Source organism: Neoarius graeffei, chromosome 7, assembly GCF_027579695.1.
Source record: "Neoarius graeffei isolate fNeoGra1 chromosome 7, fNeoGra1.pri, whole genome shotgun sequence".
Lineage (NCBI taxonomy): Eukaryota > Metazoa > Chordata > Actinopteri > Siluriformes > Ariidae > Neoarius > Neoarius graeffei.
In genome coordinates this window covers 50,032,462-50,057,076 of record NC_083575.1, presented here as the reverse complement: position 1 = coordinate 50,057,076, position 24,615 = coordinate 50,032,462, and the positions used below count along the sequence as shown (strand labels likewise).

Genomic DNA, 24,615 nt, shown 5'->3' with positions numbered 1-24,615 from the left:
TGGATGGAGGCAACAGCAGAGTGTTTAAAGTGTTTTATATAGATTTAACATCAATATATGGTAATCGACATTGGATCTTCTTCTTCATCCCATAGGCTACGTTTACATTAGACCGTATCTGTCTCATTTTCTTCGCGGATGCACTGTCCGTTTACATTAAACCGCCTGGAAACGCTGGGAAACGGGAATCCGCCAGCGTCCACGTATTCAATCCAGATCGTGTCAGCTCTGGTGCTGTGTAAACATTCAGAATACGCGGATACGCTGTGCTGAGCTCTAGCTGGCGTCTCATTGGACAACGTCACTGTGACATCCACCTTCCTGATTCGCTGGCGTTGGTCATGTGACGTGACTGCTGAAAAACGGCGCGGACTTCCGCCTTGTATCACCTTTCATTAAAGAGTACAAAAGTATGAAAATACTGCAAATACTGATGCAAATACTGCCCATTGTGTAGTTATGATTGTCTTTAGGCTTGCCATCCTTCCACTTGCAAGTAGTAAGTGATATGCGCTGGGATCACACACACAGTGGCTCAGTCCCGAATCGTGGCTTGTGCACTTCACTCGCGCGCTCTGTGAGCTGCGCAGGGCCGGAGTGCGCACCCTCCAGAGGGCACTCGCTGTTCAGGGCGGAGTGATTTGGAGCACAGGATGCCTGCGGAGCCGAGCGTATCCGTGTATTGGCGTTGCTATGTGCACGCAAATCGTGTATTGGTGTTGCTGTGTGCACACTAATCGTTTTAAAAACGTTAATCTGATGATCCGCTGATACGGTCTAATGTAAACATGGGCATAGCCAGCAAGGGCTGTAGGGACACTGCTGATGACATTTTAACAGTCACTGGTGTGTCTAGGGCATTTAAACTTGGTGGAGCCCATCCCTCTCCAAGCTTGATCAATGGACAATTTAAAGCAGCCAGTTAACTTAACTGCATGTCTTTGGACTGTAGGGGAAACCGGAGCACCCGGAGGAAACCCACACAGACACGGGGAGAACATGCAAACACCACACAGAAAGGCCCCTTGTCAACCACTGGACTCAAACCCAGAACCTTCTTGCTGTGAGGCGACAGTGCTAGCCACTACACCATCGTGCCACCCACATTTGGATCGAAAAATCTGGAAATAATACATAGTGTTACCGGTTGGGCAAAATTCAAGCATTCTTTGCATTATTGATGTTCTGACTTCTGTATCTTATCCTTCTAGCATGTTAAAATTGTAGAAAAATCCATGTTGATAAAATTTTTCCATCACATATTTTTTTAACCCATTAATTTATTATTTTAGTAAGGAACACTGGGGGCGAGGCAGGAGCACAGTTATTATGTGGGACACACACACACACACATTCCCACACACATCCTCACGCTCATTCACACCTGGGAGCAAATCAGCATTGCCAGTCCACCTACATGATTTTAGGAGGTGGGAGGAAACCAGAGAACCTGGAGGACACCAACATGAGCACAGGGAAAACATGCAAAGGAACTCCACATAGGCATTAACCTGTGCTCAGGACCTGAGGGCTTTGTGAGGTTACATCTGCTACACTGCTGTGCCACCTCCAGACCTTTTTTTTTTAATTGTTATGATTAATAAAAATACTCTACTTGACTGTTCACTGAGCAAATTGTGCAGACATTTTGAAAGATCAGTGGAATTCCTTTTTAAGAGATAAGAAAGGAGACATGAAATGCAATTTACTAAGATTAAATACAGCCTCATCAGATGAGCTCACCTCAAACCAAACTAAAAACAAGCAAAGCAACAAGAGTAAGTGTTCTTAAAAATACAGCACACAACATGTTCACCTACTGGTACAGCCCCTGGCTGAAGCTGAAACACACAAATTTGAACATAATGATATTGTTTAACTGTCAATATAGCATACTGTATGTAGTAACACATATTGTAACTCATAAAATAAAACAACACAGACTGTGCTTCTGCTAGGGGTTATGTGTGTATAATAATGTGCTCACCTCCTCTATATCGTTATCAAGGGCAATGATGGCCAGTGGTGCAGTGAGGTTCGCCCTTCCTGACACGGTGCCACCCACAGGGGCCAACTCACTGATGAAACCCTGGTAGGATAACTGCTGGAAGTACGGCGCATGGTTGTTTTCATCCAACACCTCTATCCTCAGGTCGGCAAATGCAGGCAGAGGGTGACCGTTATCCTGCTCGGCCTGCTCACAAACACATACACATAAGAAAACAAACAAGCAAACAAACGCTGCAGGGGTAAACATGCTGTGGTGATGATATGCAGGAAGCTGGACATCTCAGTATGAAACTGGCAGCTAACGCACACCTCAACAGGAGAGAGATTCAAGACCATGGAGAGTTGCATGAGTATTAAGTCACACAGATAGCATGACACAGAGCACAGTGCTTAGCATGTGCACTTCCACAAACATCAATCATTTAATCTGTTGCTTGTGTTTTTTGTTGGATGCAGAAATTGTTGGGGCCTATTTGAAAATGTTGGCCTGGGAACGCCTCGGTGTTCTTCCCGAGGAGCTGGCCGAGGTGTCTGGGGAAAGGGAAGTTTGGGCTTCCCTGCTTAGACTGCTGCCTCCGCGACCCGGTCCCGGATAAAGCGGAAGAAGACGAGACGAGACGAGACGAGACGATATTGATTGGGGCCTATTTGGCATTAGACTGGTGAGTGTGTCTCGGAGTTGGATAGATTGGTCCATGTATGGAGTTGATGTACACACACCTCTAAAACATTTCCAAGTAGGCCTATTTGTATGACTTCACTTTATATTATTTTCTGAAATACAATGTTTAGTTAGCCTATGTTAACCATACACAGCAGTAGCAATAATGATTATACACATGACTTCTGTGAAGAAGTGTGCTACAAGTTTGTGACAAATTAAAGGCAAAACCAGTGGCTCTGTGATGTCATGCAGGACATTATACTAGCCTTTTTTTTGGGGGGGGCAGGGGTTGAGCTGGGGTCTACTTGCCCCCTTGGAAGGAACTGTCACTTCAAATCAATACAAAAGGTAATTGGACTGATCATCTTTATCCTATGAAAAATATTTCTATCCTGATGAGAGTGATCTCTTCAAGGATGACAATGCCTCCATCCACAGAGTACATGGTCTGAGTAAATGGCTATAAATCACAACCTACTGTGTAAATCATATACTACTACCTTTACAGTCACCAGATAGCAAGCCAGTTGCATGCCTATCTGAGTTTTTATACTATTGTTGTAGACAGTGCTCTCTACCACCGTGATCAAAACAACAAGTGAAGGAATACATTTTGTTCCACTCCCAGAGACTTGTACAATCTGTGCCAGGGTGTATTGAAGCTTTGGCAGCTCATGGTAGATAATGTTTCCAGGAAATCCTGTTATGTTAGCTAATGCTAATTAGCTGGTAAATTAATATTTGATGATCTATATGAAGAATCATGTCAGATTCAGCAAAAAGAATGAGAGCAGAAATATTTCTCATATGAAATATGTTTAATATAAATGCTTTGAATGATCAAGCAGGGCTTAGAGTTTAGTAAGCATACTTTGTTTTTGTTTTTTTTACAAAGAAGCAAACAATTTATCTGAGCAGCACATTTCAGATTTTCTACACTTTTTTTGGTGGGGTGGGGGTGGGGAGGTTGCTTTGTTTTCCAGTAACAGTATTAAAAATACCTCATGCTGGTTCGAATTTTCTGGAGCAGTAATACATAATATAGCTAGACAAACAAAGATGTAGCACTTTACAGGGTAAACATAATGATTTATTTTTCAGTAATTCATCTGCTGCTTGTTGAACAGTGATATGCTTTCAGCCTCCCTCATCCCTTTCCTTGCTCTCTGTGAATCAGGACATGTCTTTCACTTGACTGAATATGCAAAGTCAACAGCTGCTTGTGTGCATTTGTGTGTTCCATTGAATTCCTTTGCCATTAGTTTTTTTGCCTCCTGACTACTTCTTACTCTCTTTGCTGACCATCATACAGAATGTGAGAATGCAGCCACACACATGTCCCCACATACACACACACACACAATATCATGAACCTTTTTGCTCTGAATATTGTCAGTTGAATACATTTGAAAGTCCCGAGGTGAGGACTGAGCTTTCAGATATGCAAAGAAAGGGCCTGGATTAATAGGGATCGCAAATATGGATAAAAAAAAAATTTCTCAGCTTTCTGCTGCTAACCCAAGAGCAGTCCACAATTTATCCTATTTAACAAATCCAATTTAAAATGTTTCCTATTTAGTTTTATATTCATTTTCTGTCTAATTTACCCTAATCATGCATAATTAGAGTCCACTCAGAACAGTGAAATGCAAATCCTCTAAAAGTGTTGTAATTGATGTAATCTCCTGTAATTAGCCTTGGATTGAGTTTGATTGGTTAAGTGTAAGTGTTAATGCAATTTAATTATAGGGAACTTCACATATGGCAATCTAAAGTGTTCTAAGAGAGTTTCTCCATACACTGCACAATGCGATTGTAATGTAAATATAGAATTCACATAATGTACATGACATCTCACACTATTCAGTCATTAGAAAAATGTAAATTTATAAGGATATTGAACAAAAATTATGTTCTTAATAGCCAGGACTAATACTGACAAGAGTATACACAAGATAAGAGCATGTATGACCTTGATGACTAGGTTGAAGCTTTGGTACAGGTCCCTTCTAAGTGGCTTTAGAAGGCGGAGCTCTGCTGTGGTCCTGTTCAAAGAAAAGAACTCCGGGTAGACTGCTGGTTGGCCTGAAGGTGACAGGAGAGTTTACACAAGTGAGAAATACATACTATCTTGCATCTTCTCTAAAAAGAGGGAGCAATATTTCTTTTAAGCTTTAATATTATATGATGCCTTGGATACCCACCAACCAGAATAAAGTAGAGAATGCCAGGTCTGTCTGATGGAGGCTGAATGTTCCTGTCCTGGTCCACAGCTCGGATGGGTGGTGACACATTCAGAGGGTTCAATTTGTTCTAAAAAGGATGGATGGAGGCCATGAGACTTAATTAAAATGAGTTTAATCAAAGTCAAGACACAGTACACTGCAAAAAGTAAAATCTAACCAAGATTAAATATCTTAAATCAAGACAAAATATGCTTCTTATTTGTCTGCCAAGATAATTCTCCTTTCCAGGCAGGTTTTGTGTAAGAGTATTTCACTTACTTTAAGCATTTTTTTCCCTCAATTATCTTAATAAGGTATTATAACTTGTTATTGAGATTTTATTACTGGTTATGAGTAAGTTCTGTCTTAAAATGAGAATTACCATAATTTCATTGGTGTTATATTAACCATGACAAGTTTGTCAAAGTCAGAATTTCTTATTTCAAGCATCTTATCCTTTCTTTTAATCTCTTAACACAAAACAGATAACTAAATTAAATGAAGTGTTGTATTGTCAATCTGGCAACAAAAATAGGCTACAAAATGGATTGGTTTGTTGTTTTGATTTTGATTTATTTGGCGGTCTCAGTTGGTATAAACACTTACTTAAACAGAGCACACCAATATGCCCAGATGAAATAGTCAAACTGTTGGTTGGGGGACAAAGTATCTAGCATGTTAAAATGAGTAGTACAACTTTACTTGTTTTTAGTATAAATACACTAGTTTAAAGACATCTGTGGGGTTTCTAAAGCTAGATATATTTACTTGTTTTTAAAAATCATGCCAAGTCAAATTTTCTTGTTCTGTTGGCAGATAATTTTGCTTATTTTAAGTAAAATATTCCTAAATTTATTACTTTTTTTTGTTTTTGTTTTTGTAAGCCGGGTTTTTGCAGTGTATCTACAGTGCTGAAGAAAGGTCAAATTATGCCTTGTTTTCTGCATAAAGGTTTGTCTTTCTATGCTTGTAAAGACATTCTGTTGACATTGTTAATGTAGGTAATAAATGCTATGCCTATACCTTAATCTGGTTCTTTTGTTTGTTTGTTTTTCTTTGAATAAAAACTGCAGTTTTTCTCATTTGGATCAACCAAAGGTCTCCACAAGGTCAGAACTGTCAGACTTTCCTATCCTTGTGGGGGGCATTTGATATAACTATAAAACAGATTTAAAAACAAACAAAACAAACCACCCCCTCACATGCACAAACAAATAGACTGCATGGCTGATAAGAAACATTGGCTATGTAGCAAGATTTTATCCAAAGCCAAGGTGAGCCTTATCAAAAATGGGGAAATGCATAAAGATGGGAAGTGAGTTCTTATCAGTAACTCATTCTCACATAAGACATTCAAGAATACCCAAATCACTCTTCCAGGGTACATGGAGAGATATAGGGAAGAAGAAAGTGGACATTATATCATACTGTACCTCTTAACGTCTGGATCTCTGTGTAACGCAGCTGTAACAAACCAGACACTCGTGGATTATGAATGAACTCAAGGCTTTAATGAGCACAATGGAAAAAGACAATGTACAAAAGCCAGGCCAGGTCAATACCGAGAGATCCAAAACAGTAACGAGGGCTAGACAAATCATGGTCAGGAAATGGGCAATAGTCCAAGAACCAGGACTCAGAGAACACAGGCAATCCAAACACAAAAGGCTAGGAAAATCGTAATCGGAACACAGGCGAGGATCAAAAAAACCGGGAAGCAAGAGAAACGAGTAAACAAACACAAGGGCTAGGCGAAATGGGAAAAAAACAGAAGGCAAAAAAGGGTCATACACTGGTAAACAATCAGAATAATAACGCTCAGTAGGCTCACGAAATGTAGAGGCAATACTGTGCAAAGAACAAAAACAAAGAGGTATAAATATAGACATAAACAAAAGGGTACAGGTGATGGTGATTAGAACTTGGGGGAGCCACTCCTAGGAAGTGGCTCCGGGTTGGCTGATGGAGTGCACGTGGTAGTGACTGGTGTGTGAGGGGGATTGTATGAAGTGGTGTCCTGAGTGTTAGATGAGCCCGGGAGCGCAACACTGCTCTTATTAACCCTTTAATGCGCAAGCTATTGTAACCCCCTCTAACGCACAACATGGGTCACAAGTGACCCGCATTCATTTCTAATGTAATTTCCAGCAAGGACATGGTTTTCTCTCTTACAACTTCTTGAAACAATACATTTAACCCTATAATATTTTATAAATTGACAGATTAGGTAGGGTTTGATGCACAAAAACTATTTTTTTATCATTTTTACTTTTGTATCTCATAAATAAACATGTATTTGTAATTTCTCCATTAATTCGCAGACATGGGTCACAAGTGACCCGTATTCATTTCTAATGTAATTCCAAGCATGGATATGGTTTTCTCACTTTACACCTTAAAAAATCAATACTTTCACCTACAATATTTAAAAAGTTTATAAAGTAGGTAATGTTTGAAGCATAAAAAATTTTTTTACTTAAGTTTATTTTAATTTAACCTAGATTTGGTGTTCTGAGGAACTATGATATTTGCAAGTGTTTCCTGTCAGGAAAACATTTAAAGTCGGACCACTGTTGATCGCTGACTGTTGACACTCATTTTAGAAGTTTACAAAGCTGCTTCTGCAAAACTACGTGTAAGTATTTATTTTCAGTTGTAATATTACATATTTATTACACAACTGTTACAGAGTTATTATTGAAGATAATTGTACAGTGCTCTGGCAAAACATGCCAGAGCACTGAACGCCTTCACCATCTTTACTGCACAACACCCTGACTATATGAATGGTGTGCCAAATGCACGGCGGCTTTTCATCAAGGAGTTGGCCAAAGAGCTCATCATGCCTCACATGAACAGGCGCATGGAGACCTCTGTTCATCTCCGGAGGAATGTTACTGAGGCCATGGCAACATGTGGTGTGAAAAGGGGGAGTGCTGAGACCACCCATCCACAAGAGGACTTAAGACAGGGAGGAAAATCCAAGAGGAAGAGATGCAGCCTTTGTCCAACTGCCAGAGATAGGAAAGTCACCCTCTCCTGCTCCAAATGCACACGGCCTATATGCAAGGGCCATTCAGTTACTGTGGTCATTTGTGATACATGTAAGAACTGAGACTGCTGTCTCGGCGCGTACTCAATGTATACATGCCTGTGCCCATGCCAATATAATATTATCTTACCCAATCAGTTTTATTCAGTTACATTTACCACTTCCCCACAGTTTGAAAGTTAATATTCCAGTTGTCCATGGCTCACTATAGCTACTAATGCAGTGAAGTTCAGTATTGGTGTTTACAGTGTTAGTTGCTGTACATAATGTACAATGTACAATGTTTAATGTTTTAAATATACCAACAACCTTTTTAATCAGATTACTATTAGAAATGATTTAGATTTTTAGAATGTTATTTTTTTGTTATTTGTAGTGAAATGGTTCGCATAATATCACATCACATTCACATTATCTCTAGCCGCTTTATCCTTCTACAGGGTCGCAGGCAAGCTGGAGCCTATCCCAGCTGACTACGGGCGAAAGGCGGGGTTCACCCTGGACAAATCGCCAGGTCATCACAGGGCTGACACATAGACACAGACAACCATTCACACCTACGGTCAATTTAGAGTCACCAGTTAACCTAACCTGCATGTCTTTGGACTGTGGGGGAAACCGGAGCACCCGGAGGAAACCCACGCGGACACGGGGAGAACATGCAAGCTCCACACAGAAAGGCCCTCGCCGGCCCCGGGGCTCGAACCCAGGACCTTCTTGCTGTGAGGCGACAGCGCTAACCACTACACCACCGTGCCGCCGGTTCGCATAATATTTTTTATCTTAATCACAATCACTTAGCCAACACAGGTCATTTCTGACCCATGTGTTCAACCGCTGTACTGCTTCACAAAATGTATTCCAATTCATGGAGTAGCCATAGTGGAATGAACATAATTATTGCTGTTTTTTAAAAGCTGAATATGTAATGATACATTTTGATATTAAATGATGAAATAAACTAATTTCAAATATTACTCAAATAAATTCTGATTCTTATTCTTGTTCTGATTCTTATTCTATTACTGCAAATAAATTCTGATTCTTTTACATAGGAAATTAATGCGGGTCATTTGTGACCCATGTGTGCAAATATAATATAGCTACATAAAAAGTGTTATAATTCAATGGGTAACCATAAATTAATGAAAAGAATAATTAATGTTTGAAAAAAAAACTGAATAAGTGATGGAAACTTGGTAAATTAAATGAAAAATTAATTAAAAAAAAAACTAGCTAAGAAACACTAAACCTTCAACAAAACTCCATAGAAAATGAATGCGGGTCACTTGTGACCCATGTTGTGCATTAGAGGGGTAGTGACAAAAAAAGTATTTTTATTTAAAATCGTTTAGAGATATAAATTTAAAAAAGTTTTGAAATGAACAAAAACAAGTTAATTGAGGAATTCATGGAGTGTGGGGTCATGAAAATAATTTATTGCAGAGATAAAAAGCAAATTAAACGCAGCCGGGTCACTTGTGACCCATGTTGCGCATTAAATTAATAACATCTAACTACCGCTATTTATTGGGATAGTCAAGAAACAGAGAAAAAAAAACCAATCAAAATATGAAGGAAAAAAGAGGGACAGGGAAAACACTGCACTCTTTAGTTAACATTCTTGAGAGGTTATTTAACTGTACTGTCTTTGCTTTCCATAAATGTTGGTGGTATACTACAGAGAAGCTTAATAAGCCAAAACAGTGAAACCTCACTAAAGCATCCCAAACTGTTGTTCACTTAAAGTCTCCAAAGTGCTACATATTTACATGTATCTCATCTCATCTCATTATCTCTAGCCGTTTTATTCTGTTCTACAGGGTCGCAGGCAAGCTGGAGCCTATCCCAGCTGACTACGGGCGAAAGGCAGGGTACATCCTGGACAAGTCGCCAGGTCATCACAGGGCTGACACATAGACACAGACAACCATTCACACTCACATTCACACCTACGGTCAATTTAGAGTCACCAGTTAACCTAACCTGCATGTCTTTGGACTGTGGGGGAAACCGGAGCACCTGGAGGAAACCCACGTGGACACAGGGAGAACATGCAAACTCCACACGGGGCTCGAACCTGGACTTCTTGCTGTGAGGCGACAGTGCTAACCACTACACCACCGTGCCGCATATACAGTATATATATATATATTTTTTTTCATCTGGCACCACAGACACACATTTAACATACTGCCCAACAACTTCACCAAACAACTTTGAAATCTCATTACCTCAGGTAATTCAAAAGCAACACACATTCACAACAGTTAAATTACAGATACAAAAACCAGAGGATGTCATTCATGTTTTTACTAACTACTAATTGGTCAAGGGAAGCAGCTGCACTAAAACATGCACAGTGTAGCTAACAGCAGAATGGAGCACAGCTAGAAGGAGAGGCTGCCTTTATGAGCATCACCCCAAATTTCCATGCTTAGCCATTTGTAAACAGTTTTCCATAAATTATAATGCACCCATGCAAGCAAGAGAAATAGCAGTTATTTATTTACAGTGTGTTTCCCTCTGTTCTCTGCTGGGGAAACTCACACACATCTACTCCAGCTCCAGAACCCCCTCCCGTCTTGAAGCAAAACTATCATCCTCTCTAATGGCCAGTGAAGGATTTATGTGTGTGTATTCTGTGTGTTTTGATGCTTACTCTGATCAGTGCACTTCTCCCTATGTTATGCTCTTGCAAATTGTTTTGCGTTCACTCTGCACATAAAAGAGACCACAGTATAGCGAATCTATTAACATTACACCCTTATTGCCTTGGCATTCATCCAGGTTGGTTATTTATCTAATAAACACTAACTCACACTGGAATGGTGGATGTGCACAAGAACACAATTTAGAAGCTTGAGTTTAAGGGGAACTTCATGTACACACTTAAATAAACCATTTTTCTTCAATGAATAGCGCAGTAATTCCTGACTCCATTCACTATCCAATTAAACAACAGTAAGGTCTGTGATTTAATCTGAAGCTAGTGTTTCAGCATCATACACTTCCATTCTTTTTCTGTCCCCTACAATATCTACTCTTCATTTTTCTCCTTCCATCTGTACATGTTTTAGATACTTGATGATACCAATACTGATACCAAGATGAGTAACATAAATAGCACTAAACAATCAGGGATACTGATTATTTTATTTATCATTGTTTATTTTAGTCGCTGCTGTGTGCTGCTAGCAATGAACTGATCATGCTGATATGGGTCCGTCTCAGAAAGTGGTCTCTCATTTGGGACATTATTGTCAAAAAATAAATTTTCTAATTTTACTTTTTTTTTTGCATTTACCTAACACTCAATGTTTCTTTTGTCATGTTTAAAGATAGTATCTTGCTTTATCTGGCCTCCATTGTGGAATTTTTTTTTATTACAATTCAAATGCTGGCGGCACGGTGGTGTAGTGGTTATCGCTGTCGCCACATAGCAAGAAGGTCCGGGTTCGAGCCCCGTGGCCGGCACGGGCCTTTCTGTGCGGAGTTTGCATGTTCTCCCCGTGTCCATGTGGCTTTCCTCCAGGTGCTCCAGTCTCCCCCACAGTCCAAAGACATGCAGGTTAGGTTAACTGGTGACTCTAAATTGACCGTAGGTGTGAATGTGAGTGTGAATGGTTGTCTGTGTCTATGTGTCAGCCCTGTGATGACCTGGCAACTTGTCCAGGGTGTACCCCGCCTTTCGCCTGTAGTCAGCTGGGATAGGCTCCAGCTTGCCTGCGACCCTGTAGAAGGATAAAGCGGCTAGAGATAATGAGATGAGATGAGATAAAATAACTACATCATGAAGAATTAAAGCCCCTCCTTCACAGATGAGTGAAAATATTGAATAAATTTCCTCTTTTTGATTGCTTGGGTTAAAAATGCCAAGTTATGATGACTGAATTGATTATTCACTTAAATATGAATAATATGATACATTTTGGGTATTTGATATGGTGAAATAGGACAATAGGACACAATGGAAAAATCAAGAACACACCGGAAAGATGAGAATTACGGCGGTGGTAAAAGAATAGCGACTGTACCAGCTGAAGGTCACGTGGGTCTCTGCTGCGGCGCGCGAGCAACGGGACATCACTACCGCACCAGACGGAGCGCAGGCGGGGGTGGGGCAAAATGACTGGCCCTAGATTCTATCAAAAGTTCGATCTAAATTGACCATGGTTGCAAAATATTGGTCAAAAATACGCAAACACTACGAAATATGAAAGTAAGATGAAAAAGAAACATTCTATTGCCTTATACTGCAAGAATGAAACAAAATAAAACTGTCAAAACTCACCTTTTCAGCGATAACGTCTGAACAGATCACCCGCATAACAGAAAGACCGCAAATGGAAGCACGATCAACTTCTAACTGTTGGAGTGGAAAATTCCATTCTACACATGCAAATTGTTAATGTGTGTCCTTCCCCGCACACAAATAACACGCTACGGTAAAAAATAGACCACAACTCATTTTATAGCTCAGAAATTCATACAAGACCAGCTACCATTGTAACGTATTCTATAAGAAACATATTCTATACCTAACTTTCAGCTTTCGTTTTAAAAATCAAAATCACAGATTTATAACTAAATTTTTATATGGCGTAGTGATTTTAAGTTACTACTTTTGGTGAGGTAGTGACCTTGACCCTGAGGCTTTCGGTTTAGATCAAAACACACGATCGTATTGGTTTTGGGTATGCGGAAAATGGAGTTACAACGGTGATCAAATATTTTGCATGATGTTTTATTACGGTTATGGTTATTCTGTGAGCGCACCAATCCTTAGGTGTATAAAGTTACAACTTAAAATACAATTAATTAGTGATAACTGTAGACTTTTCAGTGGACTACAACCTTTTTAAGGGAATGCGATGTAGTCAACCATTTATCATGTCCCAGATCAAGCTGCCATTTTTCCACAAATTTGCAGGATTTTTGCCAAATTCTGAATAGAGTATTCACATCAAAGATTTAGTTTTATCTGTATTATTTCTTTCATCATTTTATTTCAAATTAAAACCAATATCACCATTCAAAACCATATAGTTTATTGACTGTGAGTATATTTAGTGGGGTACCCCCACAGTACCCAGTTTCTGAGACAGACCCATATGTATGTTTTAAGATGTCATGGCGTTTGAACTGTAGCTTTAATATAGAGCATCAGCACATGAACGTGAAAAGATAGTGCAAGTGTCTCAGTGCTCGTGGAACTTAAGTGCTCTCATGTGTGATGGTTTCTCTGCACGCTGGCTTCACTGCTCCACACTCAGGAATCCATTTCTGTGCATTCAATTCCACCAGAGCAGAGTTTGCAGTGTACTCTGCTTTGATCATGAGCTATGAAATACACCACATGCCCAAAAGTATGCAGACACCTGATTGTCACTGTATGTGGGCCTTCCCCAAACTTTTGCCACAAGGTTGGAAGCATGCAATTGTCTAGAAAGTTTATGTTCTGCAGCATTAAGATTTCACTTGAATTAAAGGGCCTAAACATGTTCCAGCCCCCGTGCACAATGTGAGGTCCATAAAGACATGGTTTATCAAGGTTGGTGTGGAAGAGCTTCAGTGGTCCAAGCCCTGACCTCAAATTCACTGAACACTTTTGGGATGAACAGAACAGTGAATGCAGACCAGACTTTCTCACTTGACATCAGTGCTTGACCTCACTAATACTCTTGTGACTGAATGAGCACAAACACCCACAGCCAAACTCAAATCTACTGGAAAACCTTCAGAGAAGAGTGCAGACTGCTATAACAGCAGGGGGGGGGGACTCCTTGTTGATGCCCATGGTTTTGGAATGGGCACATATGGGTGTGATGCTCAAGTGTCCACATACTTTTGGACATATATAGTGTACGTTCAAAATGATGTCATCCGTTTGTGTTGTTTGGTCATACAAGGCACCTTTGAATTAGTGTCATGTGGAATCAGATGTTAGTATTTGAGCATATTTTAGTTGTTCAGAGACCAGCTTCTGGTAATGATACTGATGCATTACTAGTTTTATTATTGCAAATAACAGAAATATCAAGGGAACAATATAAAATTCCTTGACTGTGTTTACATCTTTCATATATACAGCAAAGAATTCAGTACTGAATGGCAAGAATCACTAGAGGTTCTGGTGATAATGATATGAGGGAATTGCTTTGCGTGCTGCTAACTGCAAAGGGGATGAACCTGGACAATCAATTAGCAACACTTCTCATGAACAGTTAGGTAAGACCCGACGTTGCAGAATTACAACATTTTTATTTTTTCTAAAAAAATGTATAATTTTTTTTTTTTTCACATTAACATAGTCATTGAGTCCTATTGTTCAGTCTCACAATGGTATTGGATAGGACATTTGTATATAAGTCCGGCCCACAGGTCCCGAACTTTCACAAGCTGCAAAACTTTGGCCGAGCAACAACACTTTGTTTCATTGGACTGGATTTGTCAGATTTAAGTAAGTAAAATGCCTTTAATATATTTTTTTTGGTGATCATTACACTGACTAGAACATGTACTGTACATATGTGGTTATTGTGAAATACATGCCTCAAATGTAAATTAGAGCATGTTGTATATTTGTTGTAATTTTACAACACTGGGAAAGTGTGGTAGTCAAAATAGCCATGTTATAAGTTTACAACATACCTGGCTAAGTGTAGTCTAAAAGACCCGACGTTGCAGAATTACAAAATCTATGCAGGCAACTACTTCACCTCTGTTCCACTGATAGAAAAACTCCTCGATCGTGGAATCCATTAAGCCTAGGTCACAACCGGATGTACAATTTTTTTGGCCGTGCGATTTTTGGCATTTCCCAAATCGCTGCATTTTTTTTTTTGTTCGTGGAGAAAGATGCACGTTGGCCGTAAGTTTGTCTTGCAACCTGAAAAAAACGTAAGTGCCCGTAGAGTTTGTTTGACATGACAAAGAACCTCTGCGGCCGGTCTGCGGCCAGTCTACGGCTCGAAAATCAGCACGTCACACGCGCGCCCTCCGTGCGTTTCTTGCGTTTTTTGCACGTAGACCGGCCGTAGGAGCACGTATGGCCGGTTGTGACCGAGGCTTTATGTGGGAACAGCCAGGTAGGTGTGCCTACCCAACTGCAACCTTGAGGATGATAAGAGCTTGAAGAAGAAGGGGAGAGGAACCTTTGACTACAGAGTGGAGGTGAAACACAACATCTGTGCTGTCAAATGATATGACAACAGGGCGGTCACACTTGTGTCATTCTTTGCTGGAACAGAACCGGTGCAGAAGATTCAATGCTGGGACAAAGCCAACAAGACCTATCTTGAAGTTGAAAGGCCTTACATTGTGGGTACCTACAACACATACATGGGAGGTGTGGATTTGTTGGACTCATTTACAGCCAAATATAAGTTCCCCCTGAAATCCCGCCACTGGTACGGTACATGTACATCTTCTGGTACACCATCACCCTTGCTGTGGTCAACGCCTGGCTCCTCTACAAGCGGGACTACCAAGCTCTCAAGATCTCTAAGAAAAAAGACACTGATCATGAGACTTTTCCAGGCACAGCTAGCATCCTCTCTCATTCTGGTGGACACAGTCAAAACTCCAAAGAGGGGACGACCATCTTCTGGTAGCCCAGACACACGGACGGTGACAACAAGCAGCCCTCTGAATGCACAGAAGAGACCATCCTCGGGTGATGGGAGTCCAAACAGCATCCCACCAAAGAGATCATGTGCACACCCGCCACTGGATGCACGCAAGGACCTCATTGGACATTTCCCAATGAAGACTAAGAGAGGGCGCTGCAGACATTGCCCCAAAGGGTACACACCAAAACACACAGTGCCGCAAGTGTGATGTTTGTCTTTGCTTTTTGGAGGACAAGGACTGTTTCTGGAACTATCACTGTAAATGATCACTGCACTACTCCCTACATGCATGCACATGCTTGCCTTGTACGTGTTCCTGTTTTTTATTTAGTTATTGTTTTAAAATAAAATCGCTATTCATAAAAATATTACTAATGTTGATATTATTATTCATGTTATATACTGTTCTGGGGCCAAGTAATAAGCAATCAACCATGCAAATGAACCCTTAGGGTTTTTTTTACTGAGGTACAAACATTTGTACCTTTATGTTCAGACAATGAGTACAAATAGCCTACAGGAAATTCTGCTACCCACTTTACCCAACGTTGTAAGATTACAACATTCCCATAAAACCTTACAAAAACATTTTTTTTTTTTTGCAAACACTTGATTTTTATCTCCAAAGGCCTTCTACAACACCATCTAACAGGTTGCATTATTTTTTAAATGTTTTACTATGTCTGGGTTTTACAGGTTTGTTAATGTGATAATTAATGATAAAGAGTGGTAAACTGATCAAATAATGACTGCAGCAACAGTCATAGAGCAATCTGTAAGTTATTTGTTATTTCATTCATTTACCATTAACTTTGCAAAAGAATGGTGCTTGTAAACTACTAAGCCAGATTGGCTAATGAAAAATGATCACAGAGAAAAATTGTAGAATTGTCCATGACCAGGACTGGGTGAGTATACCCAAGAGATCCAATGACATGTCAAATAAGCCTTTTTGACAAATATTTTTGTCATAAGCTGCAAAAGAACATGAGAAGAGAAGACGGTAAGTTTGCTAACTACTAAAGTACAGTGTCTTGAAAAAGTATTCATCCCCCTTGGTGTTTGTCCTGTTTTGTTGCATTACAAGCTGGAATTAAAATTTATTTTGGGGGGATTAGCACTACTTGATTTACACAACATGCCTACAACTTTAAAGGTGAAAACTGTTGTTTTATTGTGACACAAACAATAATTAAGATGAAAAAAAAAAACAGAAATCTGGAGTGTACATAGGTATTCACCCCCCCAAAGTCAATACTTTGTAGAGCCACCTTTTGCTGCAATTACAGCTGCAAGTCTTCTGGGGTATGTCTCTATTAGCTTAGCACATCTAGCCACTGGGATTTTTGTCCATTCCTCAAGGCAAAACTGCTCCAACTCCTTCAAGTTAGATGGGTTGCATTGGTGTACAGCAATCTTCAAGTTATGCCACAGATTCTCAATTGGATTGAGGTCTGGGCTTTGATTAGGCCATTCCAAGACATTTAAATTTTCTCTTTAAACCACTCCAATGTAGCTTTAGCAGTATGTTTAGGGTCATTGTCCTGCTGGAACATGAACCTCTGTCCCAGTCTCAAACCTCTGGCTGACTCAAACAGGTTTTCCTCCAGAATTGCCCTGTATTTAGTGCCATCATTCCTGACCAGCTTTCCTGTCCCTGCAGATGAAATATATCCCCACAGCATGATGCTACCACCACCTTGCTTCACTCTAGGAATGGTGTTCTCAGGGTGCTGGGTTTGCACTACACATGGCATTTCCCATGATGGCCAAAAATATTCACTTTAGTCTCATTTGACCAGAGAGTCTTCTTCCATGTGTTTGGGGAGTCTGCCACATGCTATTGGGCAAACTCCAAACGTGTTTTCTTTAGCAATGACTTTTTTTCTGGCCACTCTTCCATAAAGCCCCACTCTGTAGAGTGTACAGCTTAAAGTCATCCTATGGGCAGATACTCCCATCTCCGCTGTGGATCTTTGCAGCTCCTTCAGTGTTATTGTTTGTGTCTTTGTTGCATCTCTGATTAATGCCCTCCTTGCCCAGTCTGAGTGTTTTGGTAGGCAACCTTCTCTTGTCAGGTTTGTAGTGGTGACATATTCTTTCCATTTTGCTATAATGGATTTAATGGTGCTCCATGGGATATTCAAAGTTTGGGATATTTTTTTTTTATAACCCAAGCCCGATCCATATTTCTCCACAACTTTGTCTCTGACCTGTTTGGAGTGCTCCTTGGTTTTCATGTTGCTTGCTTAGTAGTGTTGCAGAGTCAGGGTCCTTCTAGAACAGGTTGATTAATACAGATATCATGTGACACTTTGCACACAGGTGGATCTTAATCAATTAATTATGTGACTTATGAAGTGAATTGGTTGGACCAACTCTGATTTAGGGGTTTCATATGAAAGGGGGTGAATACCTATGCACACTCCAGATTTCTGTTTTTTTTTCATCTTAATTATTCTTTATGCCACAATAAAAATCAATTTGCACCTTTAAAGTGGTAGGCATGTTGTGTAATTCAAATGTTATTAACCCTCCAAAAATCCATTTTAATTCCAGCTTGTAATGCAACAAAACAGGACGAATGCTAAGGGGGATGGATACTTTTGCAAGACACTGTAGCATGGATAAACCTTTGTAACTGCTAGAGACCAAATTCAGCCAGAGCAACTTTAACTCCATTAGATGTGGTAGATTTTGTTGTGTCTAAATAATGTAAATCACCAGGTTGTTTTCCTATACATGTATTAAACGTGTATAATATTCTCATGGACTTGTTTACACAGAAAATGTACAAACACAATAACTCGCATCTCCCCCAGGTTATTGGAGCTTCATGTTGAACTCTAACAAAACAGCTCGACTCCCACATGAATTGATCCAAAGCAGGTTCACGCCAGGCTTAGCAGCTCTTCACGGAAAATGACAAGATGGCCTTAAGCTGCACAATAAATGAGCATTGTGTGTTTGCTGGTGAGATGAAGCTTAGCATTGTTCAGTAATGGATGTTTGAGGCACTGACAGATTCTCCAGGTACATGGCAGTAGCTTTTAAAACACCTAATCGAAAGCCAAGAATGTCCCTGCTGAACTCATAGCAGAAGCAGTGCTGCATGAGTTGAGTTCTCACCGGGTCTGTGAGTTCAGGAATAGCAGCACGGTATGTGACAGGGCTGCAATCTCGCGTGTTATTGACCAGAACACAGGGCAGGAACATGGGACCCAAGTCATCTCCATCTAATACATCCAGAGTCAGTGTTGTGGTAGCAGTGTGCCGGCTGGCTGGATATGGAGCACGATCCTGCAAAATGAGCACACGTACACACACACACACACACACACACACACATCAGCTGGAGTTTATCCTTAGTGTCCTGTTCAGAACTTAGCAGTGTATGCACTGACCCAGCCCATTTCTTTTGATTTTATATCAACTAACTTGCACCACATATACATCTTATCTCCATCTCAATTATTAGCAACACAATCAGTGTTCACATTGATGTGCAATTCATTTTACATTCTTGAGGTTCCACCTGACTGAGGCAGTGTCTATGAGTCCACTGCTATGTATGCAATTAAGAGGCAGAGGTAAAATGTTGGGGAGTAAAAATGATTCTCTCAGGCTGATATGACCTGAACATAATACAAGTATGATTTTTCTTTTAAAACAATTATTAACAACAATAATCAGAGAATTTGAACCAGATGCATACATTTTCATGTCAGGAAATTAATTTTTCATAGATTTTCACAAGAAGTCATTTTATTCCTAATGAATAACAGTTAAAATTTTGTTATAAAATTAGCTGAAAAGTGCTAAATGTTTGTGTGAAAGTTAAAGTGCACAGCAGAACCACAGGGTTTCAGTGATGAGATCAATGTCAGCTGGTAAAATTTGATCCTAAACAAGGTACTCGTCTTCAGGTTGATCTGGGGAGGAATCTCATTGCAATCAATTACTTCTGGTCTTTTGGGTTAACAATGAGCTGAGAGAGAGAGAGAGAGAGAGAGAGAGAGAGAGAGAGAGAGAGAGAGAGAATTGACAGATTTATTCAGTCACCTTTTTAATAATGGAATTTCTTCATGTCCTTGCTAAGTGCATTTTAGTAATAAGCATTCTCACCACCTGAAACTTATGAGGCTTTTAGAAAAATTGTCAACCAACCACACACACACACACACACACACACACACACACACACACACACACTCTCGTAGAGACCTTAAACCCTGAACTTTTCATGGATGAAGTGAACATATTTGAAAGCTTTTTGAATGTGAGTGAATTTTAAATTTCTCCTCCTGTCCTGAGGTACAAGAGAGAATCAAAAGCATGACAATTTAAATTGTGACTCGTGGATCCCACAGGCAGTCTGGCGTCATGGTGAAGGCAGGAGAACCCAATCAGTGCAACACACCACTGGGGCTCTTTCACAGATGTGAGTGTGTGGGAAAAGGCAATACTGAATACGCTTTACATCTGAATAAATTCCTAAAAAAAAAAAGCTGGCTAGTGCACACAAGCTTCCAACATAAAAGCATCAACCCCCAACAGTTCATTGTTCATTAAGACATAATAAAAGGATGAGATGTAATGAAAACTTCACGGTATCATAATAATAATTTCAGTGTTATATATGTCATGGGCCCAATCCTATCAAAGATGCACTACAGTACATGGCCACAGTGTTAATTTGATAAGAATTTTAAATTTAGTTTTAGTCTTAGTTATTTACTAAACATTGTATTTGTCTTTGATTATATTGAGTCTTTTTTTATTTTTATTGAAAATACACTGTACAATAGTGAAGACATCAAAACTATGAAATAACATATGGAATATATATAGAATTATGTGGTAAACAAAAAGTGTTTTAAAAAATACAGTACATGTTTCATATTTTAGATTCTTCAAAGTAGCCACCGTTTACCTTGATGACGCTTTGCACACTATTGGCATTATCTTAACCAGCTTCATGAGGTAGTGACCTAGAATGCTTTTCAATTAACAGGTCTGGCTTGTCAAAAGTTAATTAGTGCAATTTCTTGCCTCCTTAATGTGTTTGAGATCAAACAGTAAATAGTAAATAATAGAAATACAGTAAATAGTCCTATTCCACAACTGTAGTAATCCATATTATGTCAAGAACCGCTCAACTAAGTAAAGAAAAATGACATCCATCATTAAGTGTCTATTTAAAAAAGAAAAAAACATTGTATTAGAAGGTGTGTCCAAACTTTTGACTGTTACTCTAAATTCAATGGAACCAGGCAAATATACTAATATACAACTGTTAAAAATAACAAATATAACAAATATAACCTATAGCTATATAATGCAATCTATATTTCCAATATCTGACATGTATAATATGAATATAAATCAATACTGAAAGTATTGAAAGTGTTTAAATTAAACCTCTCATCATTAGCCAAGCAGCCATTAACCAATAAATTGTAAAAGAAAATCATAAACATATATTGAACTGCAGTTTTTGTTGTCAAAATACAAAACAATTAAACTAAACAAGGGAATTCCCAAACCATGGTGAAAATACTGTGAACCTCCATATTTCTGTGGATTTTATGGATCTTCTTGTTTGTAATATTAATTAATGAATGCAAGTATTTTGACCATTATCTACAACACTACAATGGATTTAGAAATCTAGAGTAACTATAAAGTCACTGAAATGAAATAGTGCTGTGCCCAGCTTTTTAGATTATCACCTTCACTAAGATGGTACACTGGGCTTATATTTGATTGTAGCATTAAACAGTTCCACCTTGAACAGCCCACATTCTGATGCATAATTTTTTTATCATCTTTATTTCGCATTTCCGTATTTGAACAATCAACATGTGAGCTTATTTGGTCCATTCATAATGTAGCTGACCAGACAACAGACTGGCTTAGTAATTAGAATGAATTATTTTTGTTAGATGAACAGTGAATTAAAAAGCTACAGAATTGCAGCCTTTGCATTTCTGAGGCAGAATTGCACACAAAAATAACAAACGGGTCAGGTTGCTTGTTAGTTATGAACATGCTTAAATAGTACTTTAGTTCGGAAGAGTTTGGGGACGTACTATTTAATTACAGAACATTCTTATGAAGACGTTAACAAAATATTTAGTGATACAAACCTTTTGGAAAATGAAATCCAGGCTTATTAAGAAAACTAATCTTGACAATGAACAACATGGAAATACAATTTGCTTTGAAAAATGTCACCGTTTTAAAAATCCTGTAGGATATTTTAAGGGATGTGCATGCTTAGCAATCCATTTTTGACGGAATAATCCATGCAGGGATAGCATAAAGTAATATTATATCATGTCAGTTCATAATGTCTCATCTCATCTCATTATCTCTAGCCGCTTTATCCTGTTCTACAGGGCCGCAGGCAAGCTGGAGCCTATCCCAGCTGACTACGGGTGAAAGGTGGGGTACACCCTGGACAAGTCACCAAGTCATCACAGGGCTGACACATAGACACAGACAACCATTCACACTCACATTAACACCTACGGTCAATTTAGAGTCACCAGTTAACCTAACCTGCATGTCTTTGGACTGTGGGGGAAACCGGAGCACCCGAAGGAAACCCACGCGGACACGGAGAGAACATGCAAACTCCGCACAGAAAGGCCCTCATCAGCCACGGGGCTCGAACCCAGACCTTCTTGCTGTGAGGCGACAGCGCTAACCACTACACCACTGTGCTGCCTTATATATACACTTTTTTTTTTTTTACAAATAAAGTGTTGATTTATTTTTCAAAATATGAAATATGAAGGAGGGGCTTTAATTCTTCATGATGTAGTTATTTTATCTCATCTCATCTCATTATTTCTAGCCACTTTATCCTGTTCTACAGGGTCGCAGGCAAGCTGGAGCCTATCCCAGCTGACTACGGGCGAAAGGCGGGGTACAACCTGGACAAGTCACCAGGTCATCATAGGGCTGACACATAGACACAGACAACCATTCACACTCACATTCACACCTACAGTCAATTTAGAGTCACCAGTTAACCTAACCTGCATGTCTTTGGACTGTGGGGGAAACCGGAGCACCCGAAGGAAACCCACGCGGACACGGAGAGAACATGCAAACTCCGCACAGAAAGGCCCTCATCAGCCACGGGGCTCGAACCCAGACCTTCTTGCTGTGAGGCGACAGCGCTAACCACTACACCACCATGCCGCCCCAGTTCATAATGGTTCAGAGTATTATTCAAAATTACATCAACATAAAAAAATGGACAGTGGCAGCGGGGGCGTGGCCAGGCAGCAGTCTGTGAATGCAGGGCGGGGTCAGGGAAGGTAAGTGGCTAGGTCATTACACCTGATGTCAATTTGTGTGTGTGTGTGTGTGTGTGTGTTTGTTGCAGGCATGGAGTATAAAGGGAGGGGGAGAGGAGAGAAGAGGAATTCACTCCCCGACCACAACACGTGTGCGTGCATGCGTGAGTGAGTGAATGAATGAGTGAAAGAAAGAAAGAAAGCTGAAAAGCTCAATAAAGTGCGTGTGTGTGAACACGAACTCTCACCTGCCGTGCTTCTGTGCTCCACCCACATCGGGGATTACTACAGTGGTGCTGAAACCCGGGTCACACAGAAGGGAACCACCCTATGGAGTCCTCCCCGTTCAAAGAGCTCATCCTTGCCCTTGCTACCGCCCAGCAGAACCAGGATCAAGAGCTGATCACCCTCCGGAAGGAGCAGCAGCAGCGCTTCGAAGCCTTGATGCTGGCCCAGCAGGACGATCCGGAAGCGTTCCTCACTCTCTTTGAGCAAGTAGCCGAGGCGTAGGGGTGGCCGCTGGAGCTGTGCGCGGCGCACCTCCTCCCGCTCCTGACTGGCGAGACGCAGCTCGCAGCGCAGCAGCTCCCTGCTGACAGCCGGCTGGTCTACGCGGACCTGAGGAAAGCCATCCTGCAGCGGCTCGGCCGCTCCCCGGAGCAACACCGTCAGCGCTTCCGGACCCTGACACTGGAGGAGGTCGGCTGACCGTTTGCATTCGGCCAGCAACTCCGGGACGCCTACCGACGGTGGCTGAGGGCAGAAGACCGCGACGCCGAGGAGATCATCGATCTGGTGGCACTGGAGCAGTTCATCTCTCAACTTCCGGAAGGAACGGCAGAATGGGTCCAGTGTCACCGCCCAGTATCGCTGGAACGAGCCATCGAGCTGGTGGAGGACCATCTGGAGGCGGCTTCGACGGCAGGCAGACGAGGCGTCTCCCCTCGATTCTCTTTTCTCTTTTCCCCCCCGTCTCTTGTCCCCCTCCCCACCCTGTTCCCCTGCCACGGAGGCAGCGGCTGGCTCCTCCCCAGCCGGCCCGTCGCACCCGTGGTGTTCTCCCATCTCCCTCTTCTGTGTCTGTGTTGTCTCCCCCTCAGGTGAGTGACACCCATAACACCAGTGCAGAGGGAAAGCCTGGGCCGGTGTGCTGGCGTGGCGGGGAATCGGAGCGTCTCCAGAGCCAGAGCCCCACAAGGGAGGTGGGGGCTGTCATCCGGATCCCTGACGCACCAGAAACCGCCCCCGATCGGGCCGGAACGTATCGCGTACCGGTGAGTATTCAAGGGGATACATATCATGCTTTGGTGGATTCCGGTTGCAATCAGACCTCAATTCACCAATGCCTGGTGCAAGGTGAGGCATTGGGGGGAGCACAAGCGGTGAAGGTGTTGTGTGTGCATGGGGATGTTCACCATTACCCTCTAGTGTTGTTCCAGATTCTATTCCGGGGCCAAACGCATAAAATGAAGGCGGCGGTTAATCCTCGCCTTACCCACTCATTGATCTTGGGTACTGATTGGCTGGGATTTAAAGAATTAATGGAGTATTTAACACGTAGTGGGTCCTGCCCTAGTAGGTCATGGGAAGATCCTGGTGTGGCATTGGCTGGAGAAGCTGTCACAGAGCCATCTGCGTCAACACCGCATCAGAGTGAGGAGCACCCTGCTCCTCCTCCCTCTCTCGGGGAGTCCCTTGGGGATTTCCCATTAGAGCAGTC

At 41.0% G+C, this 24,615-nt stretch overlaps 1 protein-coding gene across 1 annotated transcript in view; it reads right to left on the bottom strand.

Moving 5' to 3' along the window:
- The window catches only part of pcdh15a (protocadherin-related 15a), a 396,434-nt gene that overhangs the window by 258,402 nt on the left and 113,417 nt on the right, over nt 1–24,615 (bottom strand). Inside the window, exons 8-11 of the mRNA XM_060924719.1 lie at nt 18,715–18,885; nt 4,879–4,987; nt 4,647–4,759; nt 1,988–2,194 (exon numbers count right to left, since the gene is read on the bottom strand). Of these exons, the coding sequence (XP_060780702.1) occupies nt 1,988–2,194; nt 4,647–4,759; nt 4,879–4,987; nt 18,715–18,885 (600 nt within the window). The remainder of the gene's footprint in view (nt 1–1,987; nt 2,195–4,646; nt 4,760–4,878; nt 4,988–18,714; nt 18,886–24,615) is intronic.